Raw genomic sequence first — 22,725 nt, 5'->3', positions numbered from 1 at the left:
AAAAATTTAAATTAAATTATGGGACACGCCACATGGCGTGTCCCATACGTGTCCCCGTGTCCGACACTGCAATACATCGACCTTTAGAGGTGTCGGTGCTTCATAGCCTCCAAGCATTGCTTTGATGTCGGCAAACCCTTCCTCCATTCGAGCATCTCGTGCAACGTCATCTCGCTCATAGACTTCATCAACATAAGCTGTACGACCTCCTTGTCCCCCTCAACCTCCAACACGTCCTCCTGCCATAGTGAGGATTAGAACTTGGGCTCTGAGATGTAGCGCAACCTCCTTTTATGAAACTATTTGCACGAAGAAAACACGAACAAGTATGAACTAGAGGTACTCCCTCTTCGAACACACGATCATGAGATAAATCTCTTTTTTTTTAATTCAATAACCACTAACTCTTCCTTAAGACTTACATCTCAATTTATAATAGTAGCATTACTAAAATACTAAAAAGGAAATAAAACATATGGAAATAAAATCAACGCTAATGCTTCTTGACCAAGCAACCTACATAATAGAAATACTAGATCAAAACAAACTTGGAAACTTAATACTTCTATCAAGTCTTGACTAAAATGAAAAATTCCTACTAAAATATTAAAATTGAAATAAGAAAATAAAATTCCTAAATTTCTAGATTATTAGAATATTGGCCTGCATTTAGTGATTAATACTTGCGTTTTCACGATGAACTTCTTAAAACACTTTACTAGCAATTTTATGACCAGCGTAGTGCTGTTCATATGATGCAATGAAACACCACGTGGATCCAGGAACATGTATTAAGGTTTTTGATATAGGACCATTAGGCATGATACTCTAACAATTGTATGTGTTGGTTGGTCCATCACTCCTCGGATCTGGTTGCCGTCTATGCATCTTTTAATGATCTTAAGGTCCTTAAAAACCTTAACACAAGTCATGTCTTTTTCACTACATTACATGAATAAAAGATAAAAGATTATGAGAAAGAGTATCTTTGTTTCACTTTTCTGTTAGTCTTGGTCTATGTGCTTGAGCAATAGAGCAAGGGCACTCCGCAAGGGGAGGAGGAGCATTGAAACACAATATTATTAGGATCCACAAAGCTGTTTAAAGTGTCTATGCATGTGTTTTTAGATGTATATATGCATATATTTTAAGATGTATAGATAGGCAACAAGAATTATGAATGAATCATACAACTTTTTGTGCAAAATATAATGTCATACTTTTGTCCTGTTATTGCTATTTGATTAAGATACTTGTCTATGGATGTAAGGATAAAAGGTGACAAGATGAAGAAGATAGGATAGTTGGAAGTCTCCTAATGAAGATGGGTTATTGGGAGTAGCCATAGCCCATAGGAATATAGTTGCCCAGTTGGTCATGTTTGGAGTCTTCCATAATTATTCCCTCTGTCCCATAATGTTTGTCCGGTCCGCAAAACGAGAACGTAAAAATAATAAAATTTTTGCAAGAAAAATTTAAATTTTTTTTAACAATTCACTAGATATTGATGAATTTTTTTAATTTATGAAAAAAGTTTAGATTTTTTCTAGAAAGAAATGCATTGTTGTTTAATTCTCATTTTGCAGACCGGACAAATATTTTGGGATGGAGGAAGTAACATATTTTGGTCCGTGCAATTTACAAGGTTTTTTCGTTTTTGAAATCTGCAGTATTTGTCCACACTTCCACTAGTTAGAATTCTCAACAGCTAATTGGTCTGAAGTTCGGTTTGGCTGGTCTACAAATTTTGTCAGATTTATTTCACCTTAGCGCCTGGAGGCAACAAAGATCGAGAACAGACTAGGTAATGGAAGTGCGCCATACCGACTTTGAGAAGTAAAAAATGGGCCATCCAGAAACAAAATTGCCGTTCAAAAAAGAAAAGAAAAAGGGCCATGATTCAAGTCATGTAACTTTGGTTTAAGGATTTTTTATTTTCACTTCCAAAAACATGATTTTGTGGATTGTCTTAATTCTCAAACGTAAACCAACTCCATTTGCAGATCCAACTCCATGGTTGGTCCCCACTCGAATCTGGGAGTTCAGGCTGGCCCCTGAGGAATTTTTTTGCATGAGTACAAGGGGTACTACAATAATTTGTTGTACGTGTACCCTAGTGCAGATATTGCTCGCTACCCAAGCATCTGTCTTGGAACACTTTCTCCTAATTTAAAATGCAGTAAATTCTGGTGCGAGCATCTATCAGTGCTGATATAGGCAATCTAAGTCAATGATTAGTTGTTTACATGAATAAATGCGGCATCAGTACTTTTGTGGGTACATTGGGAATATGATGCTTGGGAGCTTGTGAGAAGATGAAGAGATGTAAAATTTTAGTATCTGCTTTTTTGAGTCTTTTCATCCTGAACCATGAATGAGGCCCTCTCTCAATTTTGAACATAAAGGTTTCTTCTTTAGTACAACCTGCAACAATAGGTATTGAGCCTTGGATGTTTGTGATGGTCCTGACCCTTGCTGATGTGTTGAGTCCTATGTCGTAAGTGTACAAGTGGGTTTGCGGTGCCGGTACATATGTAGCTTCAGTGAACCCAAATGCATTCTTTGGTTAGCCCTTCTCTAGTATATATGGGGAGCCAACCCTTGCACACTTATCTTTTGGACGAGTTCGTCTGGCTGTTACTACAGTTGGTTATTTAGAGGTGTTAGAATATTATTAGTAGTCATTAGTCTTGTCCCTCATTGGTTAAATGTATTCTTGTGTCAAGAGATGACATAATATAAATAACAAGTCTTTGTGTTAGGGTTAATTACATTTTCTCTGTCAAGAGATGACATAATATAAATAACAAGTCTTTGTGTTAGGGTTAATTGCATTTTCTCTTTCTCAAACAACAAGAGGATAGCATTTTTCTTGCGGTGTACTAAGTATATGCCAAAAATACCGTTTTGACAAAATGCTGCAAGGGACAAACTAATCAGCTCTTAGATTAGGCTCATTCAGAGTTCGTTTAGATGCCTTCAACTTGACTATTTTGTGGCCCATGAAGCAACTATGGGATAAAACTCAACAATACGGAGGGAGCATGTAATTTTAATGGCTAATTCTCTGTCTCCTTTTGATTATTTTCCCTTTGTTTTATTATTTTTCTGTATTTTTTTCCCATTTGGGAGGGGTATTTATAGTTGGTCTTTCTTTGCTTTTATTACTGCTTTTCTTCCTTATATTCTTCGTTCATCTTTGTTCTCTATAAATAAGTTTGGCATCATATTAAATGGTTACAATTCATGTGAGTGACACATTGTTCCAAGTTGTCACTTATATGATGGGGTATGGTATGTGTTGGGTTAAAGCGTGTATGAAATTTTGTCAGATTCACGCTGGATCGATGATATTATAGGTACCATATCAATCACTGTGCAACTTATCTTGGGAGTAATTCATGATGGTCAAAGCTTGCGTTCTCTTGTTGTCAATATTATTATAGCATTTTTCTGGTTTTCTTTCAAATGAGAAAAATGCTATTATTATAGTCACGTATTAGCTTTGGACCTTTGGTTGGTGGAAACCATCTAGTGCTGATTTCGTTTTGTCATATTTGGGAATAGTAATGGATGACATGTTTGTATTCAAACATCAAGACATGCCTGAATTGTGAACATGAGGCCAAAGCATACGTGACTTCTGTAATAAAAAAATTAAACTGTGCATCTTTGGTAAATTTCTAGATGTTACATGGAGTTTAATTCTTCGTTTTTACTGTGAGGTTTTATTTTGTATTTATCTAATGCCACATTGGTGCCATATTCTGATTTTAGTCTAAATTGCTTCCTATTTGGTTGTTTCAGCAATCTAGCGGCAATTCATACATCAGTTCTGAAACAGGAACTCTGGTACATTGTTGGAAATCCTTTCTTGTTTAAAGGTTTCTCTGTTGTGAGGTTAATGGCATGATCTGATCGTTTGACGGTAATAGTAATAAGTAATACTGTAATACCAATAAAAATTCCCGTAGCTCCGGAAAAAAAAATACCACTAACAACGGAAACCCATAAATCCAATCCGCTGAATAAGAAACAATAACTGTTTTTGAAATTCAGCATAGAACTAGGAATTGGGATCTTAGGTTATTCAAATTACAAAAATGCATATTACTTATTGCCATTTTTTTCTTTTCTCGTTTTCTTGTTGCAGTTTGTTTTTTTCACTGGTGGAATCGTTTTTCTTACACTTATCGTGAATGGATCAACCACTCAATTTGTTTTACATTTTCTCAATATGGATAAGTTGTCCACACCAAAGGTAAGATCTCTGCTGATTTGTAAAATTCTTCACATTGTATTGCTACTGGCTTTGTGTAGGTGATAAACATGTGTCTGGATATAAGCTCATATATTCCTCCTAACCTAGTTAGATTTATGGAATTGTAAATCAACTACAAGTGATTCTTGAGAAAGCATTTAAGGAGTATGATAGAACTTCCATATGACTGGGCCCCTATTATGAAACCTAAATTAGGAAATACATGGGGTTTGTGTTAAGGTGGTTTGGACATATCTATCACAGATGACAGATCGACCGATGAGGTAGTTAGGAAGAGTGATATGGTTTTTTGAGGTACCCTAACGGGAGGGGGTAGACCAAAATTGACATTAGAGGTGGTAGTGCAAAGGATCTAGGTTTTTTAAATCTTATCTAACATGATGCTCTCGACAGAAAAACAACAATTGATTAAGACCTAAGGCTCTGTTTGGTTTGGTTTGGTTTGGTTTGAGGGTTTGCGTTTATGCACCACAGTGCAACGTACTGTTTATCTCACCAATTAAATTTAATTGCCATTTGGATGTGCTCCTTTCGGTTTCATGGTTAGTTCTTTCAGTTCACCAATAGTCGGGCTATGCTAGTAGGATTACCTGATTTTAGAAGGTTGTCCATGAATATGTTTCCCTCTGCAATCCCTTTCTATGTTCAACGACCTATCATTTCGATCCTTACACAGTAACCCTACAAAATCATCCCATTTGAAATAGGCAAATGCTACAGACCGCCCAAAGGGCGTCGAATAGTAAGTCATGCGCCCGTGCTTCTGACAATTACCCAGCCCGAATTCCCATACCAACTCTACTCGTTCTGGCACTTTAAACTCTGAGTAAGTGACAAAAATAACCTCAGTAGTGGAGCATTCTCAGACACTCCCTCTCCCCATTCTCTCTCTCTCTCTGGTAAGACCCATTTCTCCCTCTACAATCTTTGATAAACGCCGACAGCTCTGGCCATCGACCTGTCGCCCTTCCTGTTCCACGATCTTCTCGTCCACTCTTGTTCCCTCCATCCTCGGACCATTGGGAAGGTGTTGATGGTGGTCTGCGGCGACCGGCGTTCGAACTACCTATTTCTGATCGAAATTTTTAGCCCATTTACACATCTTCGTTTTCTTTTTACCCTTGGTCACACAATAACTTGCATAGCCTCAGTGCCTAGTCATCTCCTGACCGAATTGGTCAGTCGGTTTGCAAGAGAGGTAAGTGGGTTAGGGGTCCTACTGATCTTGTTTGCTATTATACCATCAGCAAATTTTTCTTGATGATTTCCATGCGGGAGAAATGCAAAATATTGTATATCCATTTCAATTGTATTTTGTGGTTTAGAATCACACGAGTCTTCCTCAGGTATAAGCCAAGGTTGTGACCAAAACAGTTGATATATATATTTTTTGTTGTAGATCAACCACAAACTCAATCTTCCAACATCAGCAACGATCACTGAAAACGCTTTAAAAACCACTATGGGCCTTTGATTCTTGGTGAAATTGTTTAATCAGATGTACAGTCTTTGCAGAATTACTGGAGAAGACAGAGCCTTTGGGTTTTCGCTGCCGAAGAAGATGAACAGTTTTTCCGTTCTAAACGGTTTTCTGGTTTGGTGGAGAACCTTTTTGACTTAAACCGTGGTTAGGTTAATGTGCCTGATCAAAAAAAAAGAAAAAAAAAGCGACGTGTGGATTTGTTTTTTTTGAACTGGATGTGTGAGATGAAGGGTAATAATAATATTGTCACTCAGAAAGTTAAGAGAGAGAGTCTGACCATATATTGAAAGGACAATGAAATTTTACTTTTTTATTAATGAACTGACGTGAACCGGCAGGAATGAGTTACTTTTTCTCATATTTTAAATGCCTATTGGGCAGTACGCAGAAAGACCCTTGAAAATGTTGCTTTAAATTGCTGATAACTTGTTGATCTAGATAGTTGACATCAGGTTCTGTTTGTTTTTTGTGATCCGCTTATTTGTGTGCATTTGTGTCGGTTGTGTGTGTGTGTTTGTTTTGACCAGATTTTTTCTTTTCTGATTCTGTATTCTATGGCAGAGGCGCATATTGGACTACACAAAATATGAAATGTTGAACAAAGCGCTAGAGGCTTTTGGTGATCTGGGAGATGATGAAGAACTAGGACCTGTTGACTGGCCTACTGTAAAAAGATATATTACAAGCTTAAATGACGTTGAAGGGGAACGTGTGCACCCGCATAGTGTATCTGGAGATGATAATAAACTAGACTCTACAAACTTGAAGGATATACGAATACGCCTTCTAAACGGTAAATGTTTATTTATATTTCCCTTTCTATACCATGCATGATAGCTTTTGTGCTGGTCTTACATTCCCGTTGTGTCTTTGGTCAAATTGGAAACCTCACATTGAACTCCTCTGACTTTGTCCCTAACAATGCCCGATTTAACACTGTTGTTCAATGAAAAGCATATACTTTTACATTTGTTGTCTGTCATCATCATTGACAAATCTGTAACCAAAAAACTATGGCACTCATGTGTCAACTTAATCGAGATGATAGATAGGCATCGGAAATCTCTGGTTCAGGTAGGCTCCAGGCTCCAAATCCCTGGAACTGGTGGATGACAGGTAAGGAAATCGTTTGAGATTTGGGTTAGTGGAACGAGGATTGGGGGTTCGTAGAGAGTTGAGGGTCACCGAAATAGAACTGCTATGGCTGTGCTTAATCCTTGAGGATGCATCCTCAGGGTATGATAAGGACCTCATGCGCAGCTATGGGGGTTTTGCCAGGAAAGTACAGGTGCGTCGACTCGTTACGGAAAAGGGTTTTCTTCTGAAGGTGGAAGTAAGAGATGACGGGAGGGTGTGGCAAGTGTTTGTGCCGAAGTTGGGTGGTAGTGGAGGGTGGGTGGATATCTCGAGGAAGTTTTGGGCATTTTGTGGCCGGAGGCAGTCAGGAGGGATAGTCGATGGCAGATCCGTATTGGATGTTGCGAAAATTGTTGGCTGGCTGGAGAATACGGTGGCGGTGGAGAATGGAAGAAAACGGAGGGGCTGTGATGTGGATGTGAGGGTGGGTTCTACGCAAAATATTGAGAGTTTTCTTGGGAGGTGTTTGGTGGGTAGAGTGGAGAAAGGGGCTTTGGCGTTGCCGTTGGCCATGGAAGTTCAACGGTGGGCCCAGAAAATCTTGGAAGGTGACTGTGGGGGTTCAGGTTTCGGATCTGGGAGGCCGTTCCTTTTTATTCGCGTTGCCGTCGGTGGAGGAAGCTCGACGGGTCTTGAAGGGGAGTTGGTGTTTTGTAGGAAGAAGAGTGGATTTGGAGTGGTGGTCTCCTGTCGAATGCTGTGTCAAAAAGGGGGATGATAGCTCAGAGGTGTGGGTGAAAATTCTAGGGCTTCCATTACAGCTCTGGGATTTTGAAGTGTTCCGAGCAATTGGTGACTATTGTGCAATGTTCTAAAAAGCGCTCGGCGCTAGGCGGGCGGCCGACCACCTTCAAGCTTCGAGACCAATTAATCGGCCATTAATCGCCTTTTAGCAATTAGTCGGGTTTTTATTTTATTTTATTATAAATAATAAATATTCTACAACCTCCCTAGAGTCCCTAACATTAATAATCACAGTTTTTCTAGTTGATGTGATATATCTTCTCTCCCAAAAAATTTCTTAGTTCTCTTTGGCTATCGGATACTCAATGTTAACACTTCTCTACATTTCAAATATAGAGACATAGAAGTTCAATATTCATAGTTCAAACCAAATAAAATCAAGTACGGAAAATTACTAGTCAATTACAAACTTCAACGTTCAAACCAAATGAAAACAAGTACGGAAAATTACTAGTCAATTACAAACTTCAACGTTCAAACCAAATGAAATCAAGTACGAAATTATTAGTCAATTACTCATCCTCTTCTTCTCCATATCCATGCATAACTTCGTCTCCATCGGACTCACACTCAAAATCCTCATCTACCTCCTCTTCGGTATCATCCTCCGACACAAAATCTTCCTCATGTAGTTCTCGTACTCCAATATTTCTAGTAGTCCTTCTAGGTTGAAGGACTTCATCCGCTCCCGTAGCTTCCCCAATTACCTCCCATGTAAGTCCCGAAACCGGGTCAACTTCCTCGTCACCACCTTCAACCAGCCATCCTTGTGCATTTGTTGATTCTTTAGTACGTAATACATCCTTCCCATTTCTTTTATTGTTGATGAGTTTGGCATTGAATTGGACATAGACTAGATTGTTCAACCTTGTCGCATCTAGTCTATTCCTTTTCTTTGTATGTATCTATAAAAAAAAAATCTTAAGTTAATATAATTTCTTATGCATATATATACAAAGAAAGAGAGAGAGTGTATGTACTTACTCCCTCAAAAGTGCTCCAATTTCTCTCACACCCCGATGAACTTGAAGTCAGAGAGAATTCGAGTGGCCATTCTTTTCAAATTGGGTGTATGATTGCCATAGTTAGACCACCATCCAACTAGTCATGAAAGAAAGCACGCAAAAAAATAGTACTAAGTAACTTAGCGAAAAGAATAATACTAAGAAGGAAAGTAACTACTTATTTACCCGGATCATAAGAGTCATTGTTCGTCGCACATCCCATTGCGGCTAATGGTCTTCCAAATCCACCTTCTTTGTTCTTGTACTTCAACAACTCTCTATTGATGACTTCATCTTGAACATTGACATCATCGGGAAAGAAAGCTTCAACACAAGTAAGAACCCCATCCATAATGATAGGATCGTCTTGAATGGTAGAATTGTTGAAGAAGTAAAAAGGATTCAAAAAGTAAGCTGTCAAATGCAATGCACTATCTAGCCGACCCTTAGCTTTCCCATCAATGACATTTAGTATTGGCCGGTAGTTAGTCTCAACTTGCTTGTATGCCGCTTTGATCTCTTCTTTTGCTTTTGTGAGCTCTCCATACACAAAGCCCATTGAGGGCTTTCGATCCCCATCAAGAAGTCGAAGAACCACACCAACGGACCAAACACTTTCAAGCATAAGGTTACGCCATTCCAAAATGCCTGACTCATCACGGTGGCATATGCCGTTTTTCCCTTTGGGCTCTTAGCCCATTTACTCTCACCCCATGCATTGCTACTAAACATCGCTCGCAATTCTTGTTTCTTTTCCATCAAACTTTGTAAAGTCAAGAATGATGTAGAAAATCGAGTAACACCCGGCCTCACTATGTCTCTCTTCTTCGTATATTTTCTCATCATCGCCAATGTATTATGATGAGCATAAACAAATATAGTGAACGCTTTGGCCTTATCAATAGTTGCTTTAAACTTAGATTGCTTACCAATTCCTTCAAGCATGAGGTTAATTGTGTGGGTGTCACATGAGGTCCAAAATATGTTAGGCCTCTTGATCTTTAGCAAATCCGCCGCGGCCATATTGTTGGATGCATTGTCCGTCACTACCTGAACTACATTTTGTGCCCCTATATCTTCAATGAACTTGTCAACATAGTCAAAGATATACACCCCCGTGTGTGACGCCTCCGAATCTTCCTTTGAAGAAAGAAAACAAGTCCCTTGCTTACAATTAACGCACAAGTTCATAATGCTTCTCCTTTTTCGGTCGGTCCAAGCATCGGTCATGATAGAGCAACCTGTCAAAGCCCACTCTTCTTCTTGCTTTTTGAGTAATGTTTTGGTTCTCTCCACCACCTCCTTCAACAATGGTTCCCGTAGTTGGTATTGGCTTGGAGGTTGGTATCCCGGGCCAAATAGACCAACAACTTCAACAAAACGTTTGAAGCTATCATTGTCTATGGCATGAAATGGAATGCCGGCTTCGTACACCCATCGAGCCAAGTATTGACTCACTTTATGACTCTTCTCCTTCCAAAAGCTATCATTTATGGTTGGTTGTCTCATCTTCTTAAATCCACTCGTGTCAGAAGAATCGGGATTGATATCTGTATATCTATCCATGGGACCAAGAACATAGGGCCTCTTCTTTGATCCCACTGCCACATTTTCAATCTCATCACCTTCGGATTCATCACCTACTATATTCACTTCCTCCCTAATTTCCATGGCTACTTTCTTCTTGTTTTTCTTCTTAGTTGCATTATCATCAATTGCCTTCTTACACTTTAATATATCTTCCTTGCTTGCCTTAGTGCATGAGGCAACATTTTCCCTAATTTGAGCTATGTGTCTTTTCATCCTACTAACCCCTCCAGTATACTGATTCCCACACAAAAGGCATTGTAGGCCGTCCTTATTCCTAGGATCCACAATAACTCCATAATCCCATCCAACATCAACCGAATTTCTTTTCAATAGCGGCGCAGAATTAGAGGCCTCCGAAGATGGAATATGAGTGGGATTCATTGACATTTGATAATTGATATCAGTCTATAGTACTACTGTGCACCCCAAAAAAAAAAAAAACAGAGAAGAAAGTCAAGAAACTGTTAAGTGTTAACCTGATTATAAGTTGAGATTTTAGTCTTTTACACTTTGTGTTAACTGATAACACGAAAAAATAGTACACTTTGTTAATTTGTTTTAAGATTTAAAAAAAAAAAATACTACATTTTGGCCACTGTCCACACTCCACAGTGTCCAGACGTGGCCATATACCTAGGACTTTCAGAACAAAAACTTGCCAACAGCAAAAAATCCAATCCACTAGAGATCATAAGAGGGGGCCGGGGGGGGGGGGTCGAGAGAGAGAGAGAAACTGTGAGAGAGAGAGAGAGTTCATACGAGAGAGAGAGAGAAAGAAATTACAGCAGATGGCGGCGGCGACGATGGCAGACGGCGGCGACTTCACTCTCGATCGATCGATTGTCTGCAGCGACTGCCTGAGTAACAAATTAAGCCCTAATCGTCTGTATTCGAAGCCCCTTTAAACTGGTTTTCAAAAAATAACAGTTACCCCCCTTCATTTTCGAAAAATACTGATTTTACCCCTATTAATTGCCTTTTAACCGATTAATCGACTAATCGCCGATTAATCTCCGACTAAAGCTGATTAGCCTCCCGACTGCCAAATCCAACCGCCGAGCCATTAATCTCACCGAAGATGGCAAAATTCCGATTAATCACCGGTTAATCGGCGATTAATCCCGCCTTTTAGAACACTGCTATTGCGGGGGATTTCTGTTTGTGGACAATGAGACGAAGTAGTGTACTCATCTCCGTTGGGCTAGGATTGCTGTTCGGGCGTCACCGGATTCTATTCCGGCGACGGTAAAGATTGCTTTGGGGGGCTGGTTGTTTGAAGTACCTCTGTGGGTTGAGAAGGGTCCGAAAGTTTTGTTTCAACCTGGTTTGGGGATTGTTAATGGTGGTAAGGGGGTGGCTGTTAAAAGATCAGAAGGCGGCGCTATGGTGGGAGGAAGGTTGGAGGAGACGCGTGGAGGTTACGCGAATGTGGCGAGTGGAGTTCAGCGTGGGGGCTGGTACGGACCAGGACAACGTTCTAATTTTGAATTGTGTAATGGTGGTGGGTATAGGCCTAGACTTGGTATGAGTGGGCCTAAGGCTAAGGTGAAAGTGGGCTTCAAAAGTGGAGCTGTTGGAGGGTTCAAATCAGCCCATATCAGTAAAATGAATGGGCCTGATTCTAAGTGGGCCTTTCTTTTTAAAAGACCAGTCCAGATCAAATTGGTGGAGATTAAAAATAAGAAGTGGGTTATGAGAGGGGATCTAGGTGGGGGTCCAAGTCATAAAGGAGTCCCAGATTCAGAGAGGTATTTTTCTGGTTTGTGCAACGATGAAAGAACTCGGTTTTCCTCTGTGTCCAAACTTTCTCTCGTCGTCGCTAAAGATGTTGACAATGGAGGATTATCTCAGGCGGCAGTGGACTGTAGTGAGGTGTGTATGATTTCTGATCGCTCTTCTCCTTCTCCGCCCTCTTCTTTTTCCTTTCTGGACGAAAAGGGCTCTTGTTTGTCAATCAGTGGGTTTTCGGTGTTGGATGGGTCTGTTTTGGTGGAAAATTTTCAGGTGGGTTGTGGGGAAAAGGTGGGTGAGGTGGGAGATTCTTGTGGTGATGGGGGTGTTTTTTCAAGGGGTGATTTGGGTTTGGGTAGGGTGTCTAGGAGTTGTTTTTCTGATGTAGAGGGGGGAGTGCGAGCTCTGTGCGGCTGGAAATAGTTCCTTTTTCTGGTTTGGATCAGAAGGAGGGTTTGGCGTGGGATGTTGCAAATGAGGAGGAGTTACTAAACCATTTTGGGTGGGTGCATGATCTAGTTGATGACAGGCTGGTAATGAGTAAGGGGTTGCCCAATCCGTTGGCGGTTAAGGAGCCGGGATGAGCGTTGAAAGAGGGAGAGAATCTGGTCCCTGGAATGTCTCAAGCGGAAGTTTCTAAATGGGTTGTGAAGAGAATTAATGGCTTCAGTAAATTCTTGGTTGTTTCTTTTGATGGCTTTGAAGATAGAACGAAGCAGTTATTCTCGGAAATTGAAGAAAAGTGGAAGAAAGGGGCAGCATCGGAAGTTAAAAAAGGGAGGAGCAATGTAAGCAAAGGAGTTAGAGAATTAAAAAGGTTACAGAGTTCTATTAACTATGAGGGTCGTAAGAACGTGGGTGAGGGAGATAGCGTAGGGGTGGAAGGAGTTAACCTTGTATCTTTCTATGAAGATTAAAATCCTTAGTTGGAATGTGAGAGGAATGAATGCTAGGGAGAAGAGGATGGTCGTTAAATCTCTTCAGGAATGGAAGGCGGATGTTGTTTGTCTTCAAGAAACTAAGTTAAAGGAGGTTTCGAGGGAGAAAATTATGGAGATTTGGGGAAGCCGCTGGGTAGAGTGGATCCATCTAGATGCTTGTGGGATAGCAGGGGGGATTTTGTTGATGTGGGATTCTAGAGTGGTGGAGAGAATTGATGTGGAGTATGGTGTTTTTTCAATGTCCTGTTTGTTCAAGACTGTGGAGGATGATATTGAATGGGCTATTACTTGTGTATATGGGCCAGTGGCTAATGGCCATAGGGAGGATTTGTGGGAAGAGCTTTCGGCGGTAGCATTTCGTTGGGGCGTTCCATGGTGTGTGGGGGGAGATTTCAACGTTGTTCGGTTCCCTCATGAAAGAATGGGATGTAATTCTATTTCGCACAACATGAGAAGATTCTCAGATTTTATCAATGATTTGGAGCTTGTAGATCCGCCTCTAAATGGTAGTAGATTCACGTGGTCCGGGAATTTGGATGATAGATGTATGTCTCGCATTGATCGATTCTTGATCTCTTCTTCTTGGGAGGAGCTTTGCCCGGAGCTGATTCAGCGTGCGCTTCCAAGACTTACCTTAAATCATGTCCCAATTTTATTAGACAGTGGAGGGATTCGTCGTGGAAGGACCCTTTTTCCGTTCAAGAATATGTGGTTGTTCGAGGGCTTCTTAGAAACAGTGGGCGAATGGTGGAATAGTTATGAGGTAGTGGGGAAGCCAAGCTTTGTCTTAGCTAAGATGCTCAGATTGTTAAACGGGGATTTGCGAATATGGAATACCGAGATCTTTGGAAAATTGGCTGCTCAAAAGGCCAAGGTGGTTGATGAGACTAGTCGTTTGGATTTGGAGGAGCAAGTTTGGGATTTAAGGGAGGAAGAGAAGGTTTTGAGAGCCAAGGCAAAAGATGAATTTAGAAAAATTGCAAAGTTTGAAGAAATTAGTTGGAGACAGAAATCCAGAAACTTGTGGTTAAAAGAGGGAGATAGAAATACTCGATTCTTTCACAGAATGGCCAATTGTAATAGGAGAAAGAACTTTATTGGAAAGATCAAGATTGGCAATAGTATTTTGGAGGAGGAAGAGGAGGTAAGAACAAGTATTGCTAACTTCTACGCTAGTTTGTTCAAAGAGGAGGGAGTGTATCGGCCTTGAGTTGATAATTTGGAGTTCGAATCTATCTCGGGGGAGGAGGTTCATTGGTTAGAAAGATCGTTTGAGGAATCAGAAGTCCTTCTTGCTCTTAAATCGATGAATGAAGATAAAGCGCCCCGGTCTAGATGGTATGTCTTTAGCCTTTTTTCAACATTGTTGGAGAGTGGTGAGAGGGGAAGTGATGGGTATGTTTTGATGTGAAATTTTAATGTACTCGTAAGCGCACGAATTGTACCGAAGTATAGTAATGAAAGAGCGATGTCGAACCTACAGGGACTTGTGATTCTTCTAGGAAAAATAAATAACTTAAACCGATTAAACCCTAACCTAGTTGACAAAAGTTGTGATTGATTTTTAAATGAAAAGTGAAAAGTAAAAACAATGAACTAAATTATCAAAGACGAGGAAACTGAAATTTCTTTTTAATTAGAGGAGAAAATACCAAGGTTTCGGAATCCACACCCATTAACTAGTATCATACCAAATCATTAATTGTATCCGTTTTTAACAAATCACAATAAATATCCAGTTTTATATGGTTAACAATGAAAATGCAGCGTTCAATGTTAAAGACAATTCCAAATCATGAGAAAAACATGATTGAGCTCATATCCAGAATCTATCCCTAACAATTGATTTAGAGTAAGAACAATTTAATCAAAATCAAACCACATATTCAGGTAAAATCAAATCTCATGAACATATAAACAATAGTCATTAATGGGGCTTCATCCTCAACCCTAGTTTAAAGGTTTAGCTGCTCATGGAGTACGAAAACATATTTATATAATAGAGGAACTCCATAAAACTAAAGCTTACAAAAGAGTAGAATTTTTCCTCGATTTTTCCTTCTCTCCAGTGCTCTTGAATGCCGAGACGGTGCTACCGTGTTCGTGTTCGTGTTCGTGTTCTCCTCCAAGCCGTGAATCATCCCTCAAAACAAAATCCTATCACCTTTTTATTGGCACCGAAGGAATGGGAAAGGAAAATAGAATTCTTTCCTAAGTCTAATTCTTGGCCAATAAAATTAATGTACAATGATATACTTCCTTCATTTAGGCCCACCATTCATGAATATAGTGTATTGTTTCCTATCTTGCCATCCCAATTCTAGCCAATACCAATTACAAATCCTAAGGCCACGTAGACAACAGGAGAACATTGCAAGGCCATTTGATCATGCCTTAATTGATTTCTGCCATATCCAATTAGCTTTCGTGGCTCATCGTTCACGGCAATTGCTTTGACACCAAGTAAGATTCGATGACATTGCACTTTTTGAATCCAACAGCCGATATGTAAGTTATCATCATTTTTTCCTGCAAATGTAATAATCTAAAGTGAATGGTCAAAAAGATAATAATAATATCGAATTAAGCACAATAAGGAACTAACAACATATGGTATTGGAGATTCTATATATCAATATTTAGTGGTTATCATGTTCCATTATTTTTGGAGGTTTGGAGAGTTTGAAAAGAGTTTGAACGCGTCTTTTATGGCCTTATCCCGAAAAAAGGAGGCGCGGAGGACATCAAGGACTTTATACCTATCAGTTTACTTAGGGGAGTGTATATGTTGTTGGCTAAAGTGATGGCAATTCGGTTGAAGAAGACGGTAGGGAAGGTTGTGTGCGAAGCCCAAAATGCTTTTGTTGAAGGTAGGCAAATTCTTGATGCATCCTTGGTTGCTAATGAGTGTGTGGATTCGAGATTAAAGAGCGGAATTCCTGGTATCATGTGCAAGTTGGATATTGAGAAGGCTTATGATCATGTTAACTGGGACTTTTTGATCTATATTATGCAACGAATGGGGTTTGGAGAGCGGTGGAGGAAATGGATAAAATTTTGCATATCATCTGTTAGCATGTCAGTCTTGGTGAATGGTTCTCCAGCCGGTTTCTTTTAGACTTCTAGAGGATTGCGTCAAGGCGATCCCCTTTCCTCCCTCCTTTTCATTTTGGTCATGGAGGTGCTAAGTAGGATGATTCGGAAAGCAGTTCTAGGGGGATTCTGGGATTCTTGAAGGGTGTTGAAGTTGGGAGGGCAGATGGTGCGGGGTTGATGGTCTCTCATATTCTTTATGCCGACGACACGCTCGTGTTTTGCAATGCGGAGGCAACACAAGTGGGCTATCTTAGATGTGTTCTTTTGTCCTTTGAGGCTGTGTCAGGCCTTAAGGTGAATTTGGGAAAGTCAGAAATGATTCCGATTGGGGCGGTTGAGGATATTGGTGCTCTTGCTCAGATTTTGGGTTGTAGGGTGGTGTCTCTCCCATCGGTGTATCTTGGTTTGCCTTTGGGATCATCTTTCAAATCTAAATCTGCGTGGGATTCGGTTGTAGAAAGATTTGAGAAGAGAATGGCGGGTTGGGAAAAACAAAATATGACAAAAGGAGGTAAAGTTACTTTGATTAAAAGCTCCCTTTCAAATCTGCCTACTTATTTTATGTCATTTTTTACTATTCAGGTTTCGGTGGCGAGGAGGTTAGAAAAGATTCAAAGAGACTTTCTTTGGAACGGTGTGGGGGATAATGTCAAATATCACCTCGTTGACTGGGATACAGTTTGTGCTCCCATTAGAGAGGGAGGTTTGGGTGTGAGGCGCTTAAAGTTATTCAATCACGCTTTGTTGGGCAAATGGCTTTGGATATTTGCGAGTGAAAGGGAGTGATGGTGGAGGAAGTAGTTGCTGCAAAATATGATTCCGGATGGGGAGACTAGTCGTCTTTGGGTGTGAGATTGCCTTATGGGGTGTCGTTGTGGAAGGGGATTATGAATGGGTGGGATGCCTTTGTAAAGAACACACATTTTTTGGTTAGTGATGGGAGACGGGTAAAGTTTTGGGAGCATGTGTGGTGTGGGGAAGTGACCTTGCGGGAAGAGTTCCCGAGTATTTTTAGTTTGGCTAGCGACACAGATGTTAATGTTTTCGAGTATCTCCATTTTCATGAAGGAATTGCGGTTTGGGACATCTATTTGCGAAGGGATGTGAATGAGTGGGAGGAAGAGGCTTTGATGGCGTTGCTTTCTAGAGTGTATGGTCTCCAAAGACTAGGAGGAGGAGAGGATGAAATTTGGTGCAATTTATCCAAAGATGGCTCCTTTCGGGTGAAATCCTATTATGAATCTTTTTTTGGAAAGGATACTTCTTTTCTTTGGAAAGCAATCTGGAAGATGAAGGCGCCTTTAAATGTGAGTTTCTTTGTTTGGTGTGCGGCTCAAGGCAAGATTCTTACCATTGATAATTTGATCCGAAGGCGGAGAATCATTGTCAATTGGTGTTGTATGTGCAAAGAGATGCGGAGTTGGTTGATCATCTCCTCATTCATTGACCTGTGGCTTGGGAGATTTGGACTATGGTTGTTTCTTGGTTTGCTATGCGATGGGTCATGTCGAGAAGTGTGATGGAACTCTTAATCGCTTGGAGAGGTGCAAAAGTTGGAAAGAGACGGAAGCAAGTTTGGCTTTTGATCCCTCTTTGTCTAATGTGGATCATCTGGTGGGAAAGAAATTCGAGATGCTTTGATGGGGTGGAAAAACCTTTATATAGAATCAAAAGTTTTTTCGTGAATAGTTTGTTTAGTTGGAACAAGAGAGAATGTGATCCTTCTCTTCACCAATTTTTAGATTGATTTGAGCTTTTCTTTTCTCTTGGAAGTGTATAGGGCCTTTTTGTCTCGTGGCCTATTTGTATACGGGCGGCATTTCCTTTAATAATGCCTTCATCTATATAGTTATTTACTTATCTAAAAAAAAAAATATAACCACCCTTCACTGATTCTCACTGTCTTATTCCTCAATTACTGCATTCGATAATCCTCCTATCAACAATTCGTGCAAGGAACTTTATGGGATAACATATGGTAGGATAGTTTGAAGTTCTAAATCAACATCACTTTCGTTGAAGTTCGATAATCGCATCAATAAAGAGCAGGGTAAGAGATTCTGTTTCTCAGAGCCAGAGAACTGCTATTGAGACAGAAACAAAGAGAGAAAAAGTAGGTATAACAGCTTTTAAGACGCTATTATCTATTCAAAATTGGGTTTGTGGTATGCTTTAGTTAAAAGTAAAGGTTTAGGGTCCTAATGATTAGAAGATTGAGTAGAGTATAAAGACAAAATGTTTTTATTGTATGTGTTGATTTTAAGATGGCCAAGTTGTTTGGTTTGTAGAGAAGGTAGCTGGGGATAGATCTTTGAACAGCAGCTATTACAGCATTTTCCTGAAGAACATTCTTTCAGAAAAATTCCACTCTACCAATCTCTCCAAGTGCATCACAAACTAATCCTTTTTATGCAACGTCATTGCACTCATACAATTTCTGCAACAAATCAGTGGTCTGTGAAGACACTTTCTGTCGGCACTCAGCATCATGACAGATTGATAAGTTAAACAGCTTAACATTCGTAGACATGCCTTCATTGAAACTATTTTGCAGGTATTTGTCAAATAATAAATGCTTACAGTATCCCTAATCAATCTGTAATAATAATAATTACATAAAGGGAGAGCACAAGTTGGTGTTTCTCTTTTTTGAAGCCCTATCATTCTTTTTCCTTTGCAAATTTGATTGCATTTGGTATTGTATCATGTTGGTTACAGTTGCATGGACCAAAATTGAGTAGTTGACACTAAAAAACACATTGTTTCTTGATAGGAAGTTTCTAAATTGAATAAAAAGTTCTTTCTCGTGATGAAGATTTCCAACCATTAATTTCCTTTTTAAGAATTTGTACAAATAAAAAAAAAATTCTCTACTGTAGAATGGTTAAGAAAAATAACTGCAAGGGCATAATCGGCAATTCAACACCAAATAACTACCCAAGCCCACTATCTCTTCCACCAGTACTACAAAAGCTCAACCTCTCCTCCATGTAAATGAGAAGAGCTCTGTTGTTGGCACATGGAAGAGAGGGCTTGCAATGATGGTGACTGGGCTTGAGAGTTTGAAGCAAACCGAGGAGGGAAAGAACCGACATTTGAAACTTGCTACTGTTGTGTAATGTCAGGTTCCTCCCCCACTGTATCTTGCTATCTTTTACCACTACACAAACTCGACATCTTTCTCCGTGCAAATCAAAATATTTTTCCTGCGTTCCTTTATGAAATGATCATGTTTCATCCGACAATTCAATGTGAGGTGCAAATGCTTGATGATTCGCCTAGTGAATTTCTTCCGTGCAATTGAAACTGTGTAAAGTGAAGAGGACATCTCGAAACAAATGGGTTTTAGTTCCACAAAATCATCAACGGTTGGTTTTCCTCACCATCCGATCTGTATCTAATGTTTGTTTAATTGATTTGGATTTTGTTGGTGTGCAGTTTTATTTTATTTTCTTAAAGCCCTATTACTTCTAAAAAGCTATTAGACCATTTGGTATTTTGTCCTAATTTTGTCAGTCATCAAATCCTTTCCCCAGTTTAGTGTTTTAGACTTTTAGTGTTCTTTTCTACCTCCATCCAATTTAAGTGTTCTCTTACCTGTTCATATAAACAATGTAGCAGTTATTAATTGCTTTTGATAATTCTGGTCATCCTATTATCTTTATTTCTTGTCATATCTTACTTTCTTGCTTAAGACTCCGTTTTTTAGGATATAAGTATTTAAAAAAGCAACGATGTTAGCAAGGTAACCTATCTAGCTACAATACCTCATATCAACAATTGACTGGCATAATTACACTATGACATTGAATCTATTATGTATAATTTGTCACTGTACTGTACATATAGTGGTACAGGAATTTATGTTGTTTATTTGTCACACGATGTTAATTTGACATCACAAAAAATCAAAAAATAATCCGGAAGCCATTATGCATATTTTGTTGAAATTTGACTTGCACACGCATCACGTGTGCCCGACCTCTAATATATTTGAAGGCTTTGAATGGTGAACTAGGAAAATGCATTTTTCATGGTTGTTTCGTTGTGAACATATTGGGCATGGTGCTTTGTAATCTTTTTCGGAGCATGAAATAAGAATTGAGAGGATTTTTGATTGCTCAAAATGCTGCCGTAGAATATTTGAGTGAGGATAATTTGACAATTGATGCTGCTAGGGATCTTATTGGATCATCGCCTTGCAAGTTGCAAGGCGAAAAACCACCATTAGTGCCTGACGGGTTGGTGATGACCGGGGAGGCACTCCGATGGTTAAGTAAGTCCCTAAAGGAGATGGAAAAGTACAGAGCTCAAGTATTTAGTATTATGGTGCATTGTATCTCTTAGGGTTAGTCTCCTTTACCTTTTATAAGGATCTCCTGACTTAACCTCCAAGTATCCTCGTGCTAGGCGCACCTAACCGCGTGGCGTGACATCATGGATGACATACCGAGCCCCAATGTTTTTACGCCCACATGCCTGAATGACCCTTCCGCCAAAGTCATGAGTCTGCCAATCAATTCGGTTCTGTCCGGGCAACCAGATTGGTCATGTCGGGGCACTCATTTGCTAAGAAAGGGTAACCACACTCTTGATGTGCGAGCTGACAAATTTTCATTTAGTTGGGAAAACAATGGGGAACCAATGTGGTGAGATTGCGAATTGGTGATTTGATTTTGAGAGTACTCAAACTCAAAAAAAATGTTTTGTGAATGTTGAATGTGGAACCTTCGCAAGGAAATTAGAGGAATTAAAGTAAGGAATTACCTTTAACTTGGTCTTAGATTAATATTTGATACTCCCTCCGTCCCCATTCTTTAGTCTCTTTTGGGAGTCCGTGCCACTTTTCAATTGATTATCATTATATCTTGCAATCTACAAATTTTTAGGTTATTTTGAAAACATCATTTAAAAGAGCTCATTGAGATCTATCAAAAAAGATTCATATTGCATATAAATAGTATTACCAATTAAAAGTTATAATTAATTTTTTATCCGGTTAGAATAGGACGAGGGACAGAAGAATGGGGACGGAGGGAGTAATATACAGGCGGTCTTGTGCGTTCTCAATTCCATATATTTGTGAACTGGACGCTCTCACTCCAGTGTTGCGAAGTTGTGACTTAGGGTCACACATGTGGGCAAGTGGTGGAGTTTGTCCCAAATTTGTTACTCATGACTTCCAAAGCTAGTAATTGGTTTTGAGTTGGATGCTTTACAATCACAATCCATGCAAAACATTCGCCGGAAGGGTCCTAAAAATATGTTCTATTGAAAAAGACCTAGTTTAGCACCCAACCATTGTTTGAACGAGTACGCTGCTTAGCTAGTGTGCTGCTCTTCTAATTTGAAGATATCATTTTATTCAGTAGTCTTATTTCCTAAAATTAAGCACTTAGTGATTACATTACAGTCGTATGGTGCTTGAATATCTATAGTTTTAGTTGTTAATTTTGTTTGGAAGGAAATAATTTGAACCCTTTCCTTTTTCATTTGCTGACTGATCAAGGGTTGATAATTTTCTGCTTAATTGTGGATAATTTTCTCCTTCGCGGTCAGAAAATGCACAGATTCTGCAAATTGATGATGTAAATTGTGGGCTCTTACCTTTAACATAGAGTGAAAAAAGCTTTACCCCTTCTAGTCTGGAGGTCGATAACATTAGCCATCGTTCCTGCTCATTACTTCTTGAACATAGACTGGAAGAACTGGCTAAGTGGTCTTCCTTGTTAGTACCTTAACTTTTAACTTCCTCTGGTCTTGTCCAGATTTTGGACTTAATAACTTCTCCTACTAATACATGATAACGTACTCCATCTAAGGTGTTCAAGCTGCTTATTGGGTAATGCTTGATGAGGGAAGGATAATGCAAACCACTGCAAATATCTTGATGCAATCCGTTGACGAAGCGATTGACTTGGTATCTCTTGAGCCTTTGTGTGACTGGAGAGGTTTAAAGGCTCATGTTCATTACCCACACCATTATAAGTTTCTCCAAACAAGCATTTGCCCACAAAAGCTGGTCACACATTTCACTGTGGAAAGGTTGGAATCTGCCTGTTACATTTGTGCTGCATTTCTCCGGGCCCATCGAATTGCGCAGCGGCAACTACATGACTTCATTGGTAAGAATTTTCTATGATGTTCTTTGGGTTTTTTACCTCTTGGTCTTTTGAAGCGTCTTTTCACTTTTTAGTGGCACAGTTCTGTGAGAGACTAGATTTCTTCTTAAATGTCTTCTTTCAAATAGTTGCAGCTTCTACGTATCCTACATTAGATGTTGAGCATGTTGGATGGAATAAGTATGTGAAGCATTTAACAGAAGCACACAAAGATGAAACTGGTTTCATGTGCTCCTTGGCTGTGTTGAATTTCAAATCTGTGCAGCTGTGCTCATCACAGGGGTTATATTGAAGGGTCTTGATTGTTCTGCTGATGCCGCCCTTATAAATAAATAAAAAAATTTGTTCTGCTGAGCGGTAGCTGCAATTTAGTCAGGCACTCTGCTATGGCACGCCACTGAGTTGATTTTTCTTTCGTACTTTTATGTGTCTTTAGTTTCTATCAAAACATGGTGGCCTCCAAGGAAGGTTTCGAACCATGCTGAGCTTCTGGGTTTGCCTCTTTCATTTTTACTTGTACTTGTAACTTATCTGTTCCATATTGTTTTTTACTGTATTTCTTGCATTAAGAGAAAAGCTTCTGCATCAGGATGAT

The 22,725-nt window shown here is 39.6% G+C and overlaps 2 protein-coding genes across 6 annotated transcripts in view; one reads left to right on the top strand and one right to left on the bottom strand.

Moving 5' to 3' along the window:
• Positions 1-22,725, top strand: part of LOC131301838 (sodium/hydrogen exchanger 8) — a 54,964-nt gene that overhangs the window by 22,034 nt on the left and 10,205 nt on the right. For 4 of the 5 annotated variants that reach the window (XM_058328302.1, XM_058328306.1, XM_058328303.1 and 1 more), the window contains 4 exons: positions 3,808-3,852; positions 4,154-4,261; positions 6,327-6,558; positions 21,831-22,133. In XM_058328302.1, the coding sequence (XP_058184285.1) occupies positions 3,808-3,852; positions 4,154-4,261; positions 6,327-6,558; positions 21,831-22,133 (688 nt within the window). The remainder of the gene's footprint in view (positions 1-3,807; positions 3,853-4,153; positions 4,262-6,326; positions 6,559-21,830; positions 22,134-22,725) is intronic. The other variant, XM_058328304.1, reaches the window with a different exon arrangement.
• Positions 7,834-10,905, bottom strand: LOC131301839 (uncharacterized). Its single transcript, XM_058328307.1, has 3 exons — positions 8,837-10,905; positions 8,631-8,747; positions 7,834-8,551 (listed from the first exon to the last, which is right to left on the bottom strand). The coding sequence occupies exon 1, from the start codon at positions 10,625-10,627 to the stop codon at positions 9,119-9,121; it is 1,509 nt and encodes a 502-aa protein (XP_058184290.1). The 5' UTR covers positions 10,628-10,905; the 3' UTR covers positions 7,834-8,551; positions 8,631-8,747; positions 8,837-9,118.

The sequence above is a fragment of the Rhododendron vialii genome, chromosome 9a (assembly GCF_030253575.1).
Source record: "Rhododendron vialii isolate Sample 1 chromosome 9a, ASM3025357v1".
In the NCBI taxonomy this organism is placed as follows: domain Eukaryota; kingdom Viridiplantae; phylum Streptophyta; class Magnoliopsida; order Ericales; family Ericaceae; genus Rhododendron; species Rhododendron vialii.
This window is presented reverse-complemented; position numbering and strand designations above follow the sequence as displayed.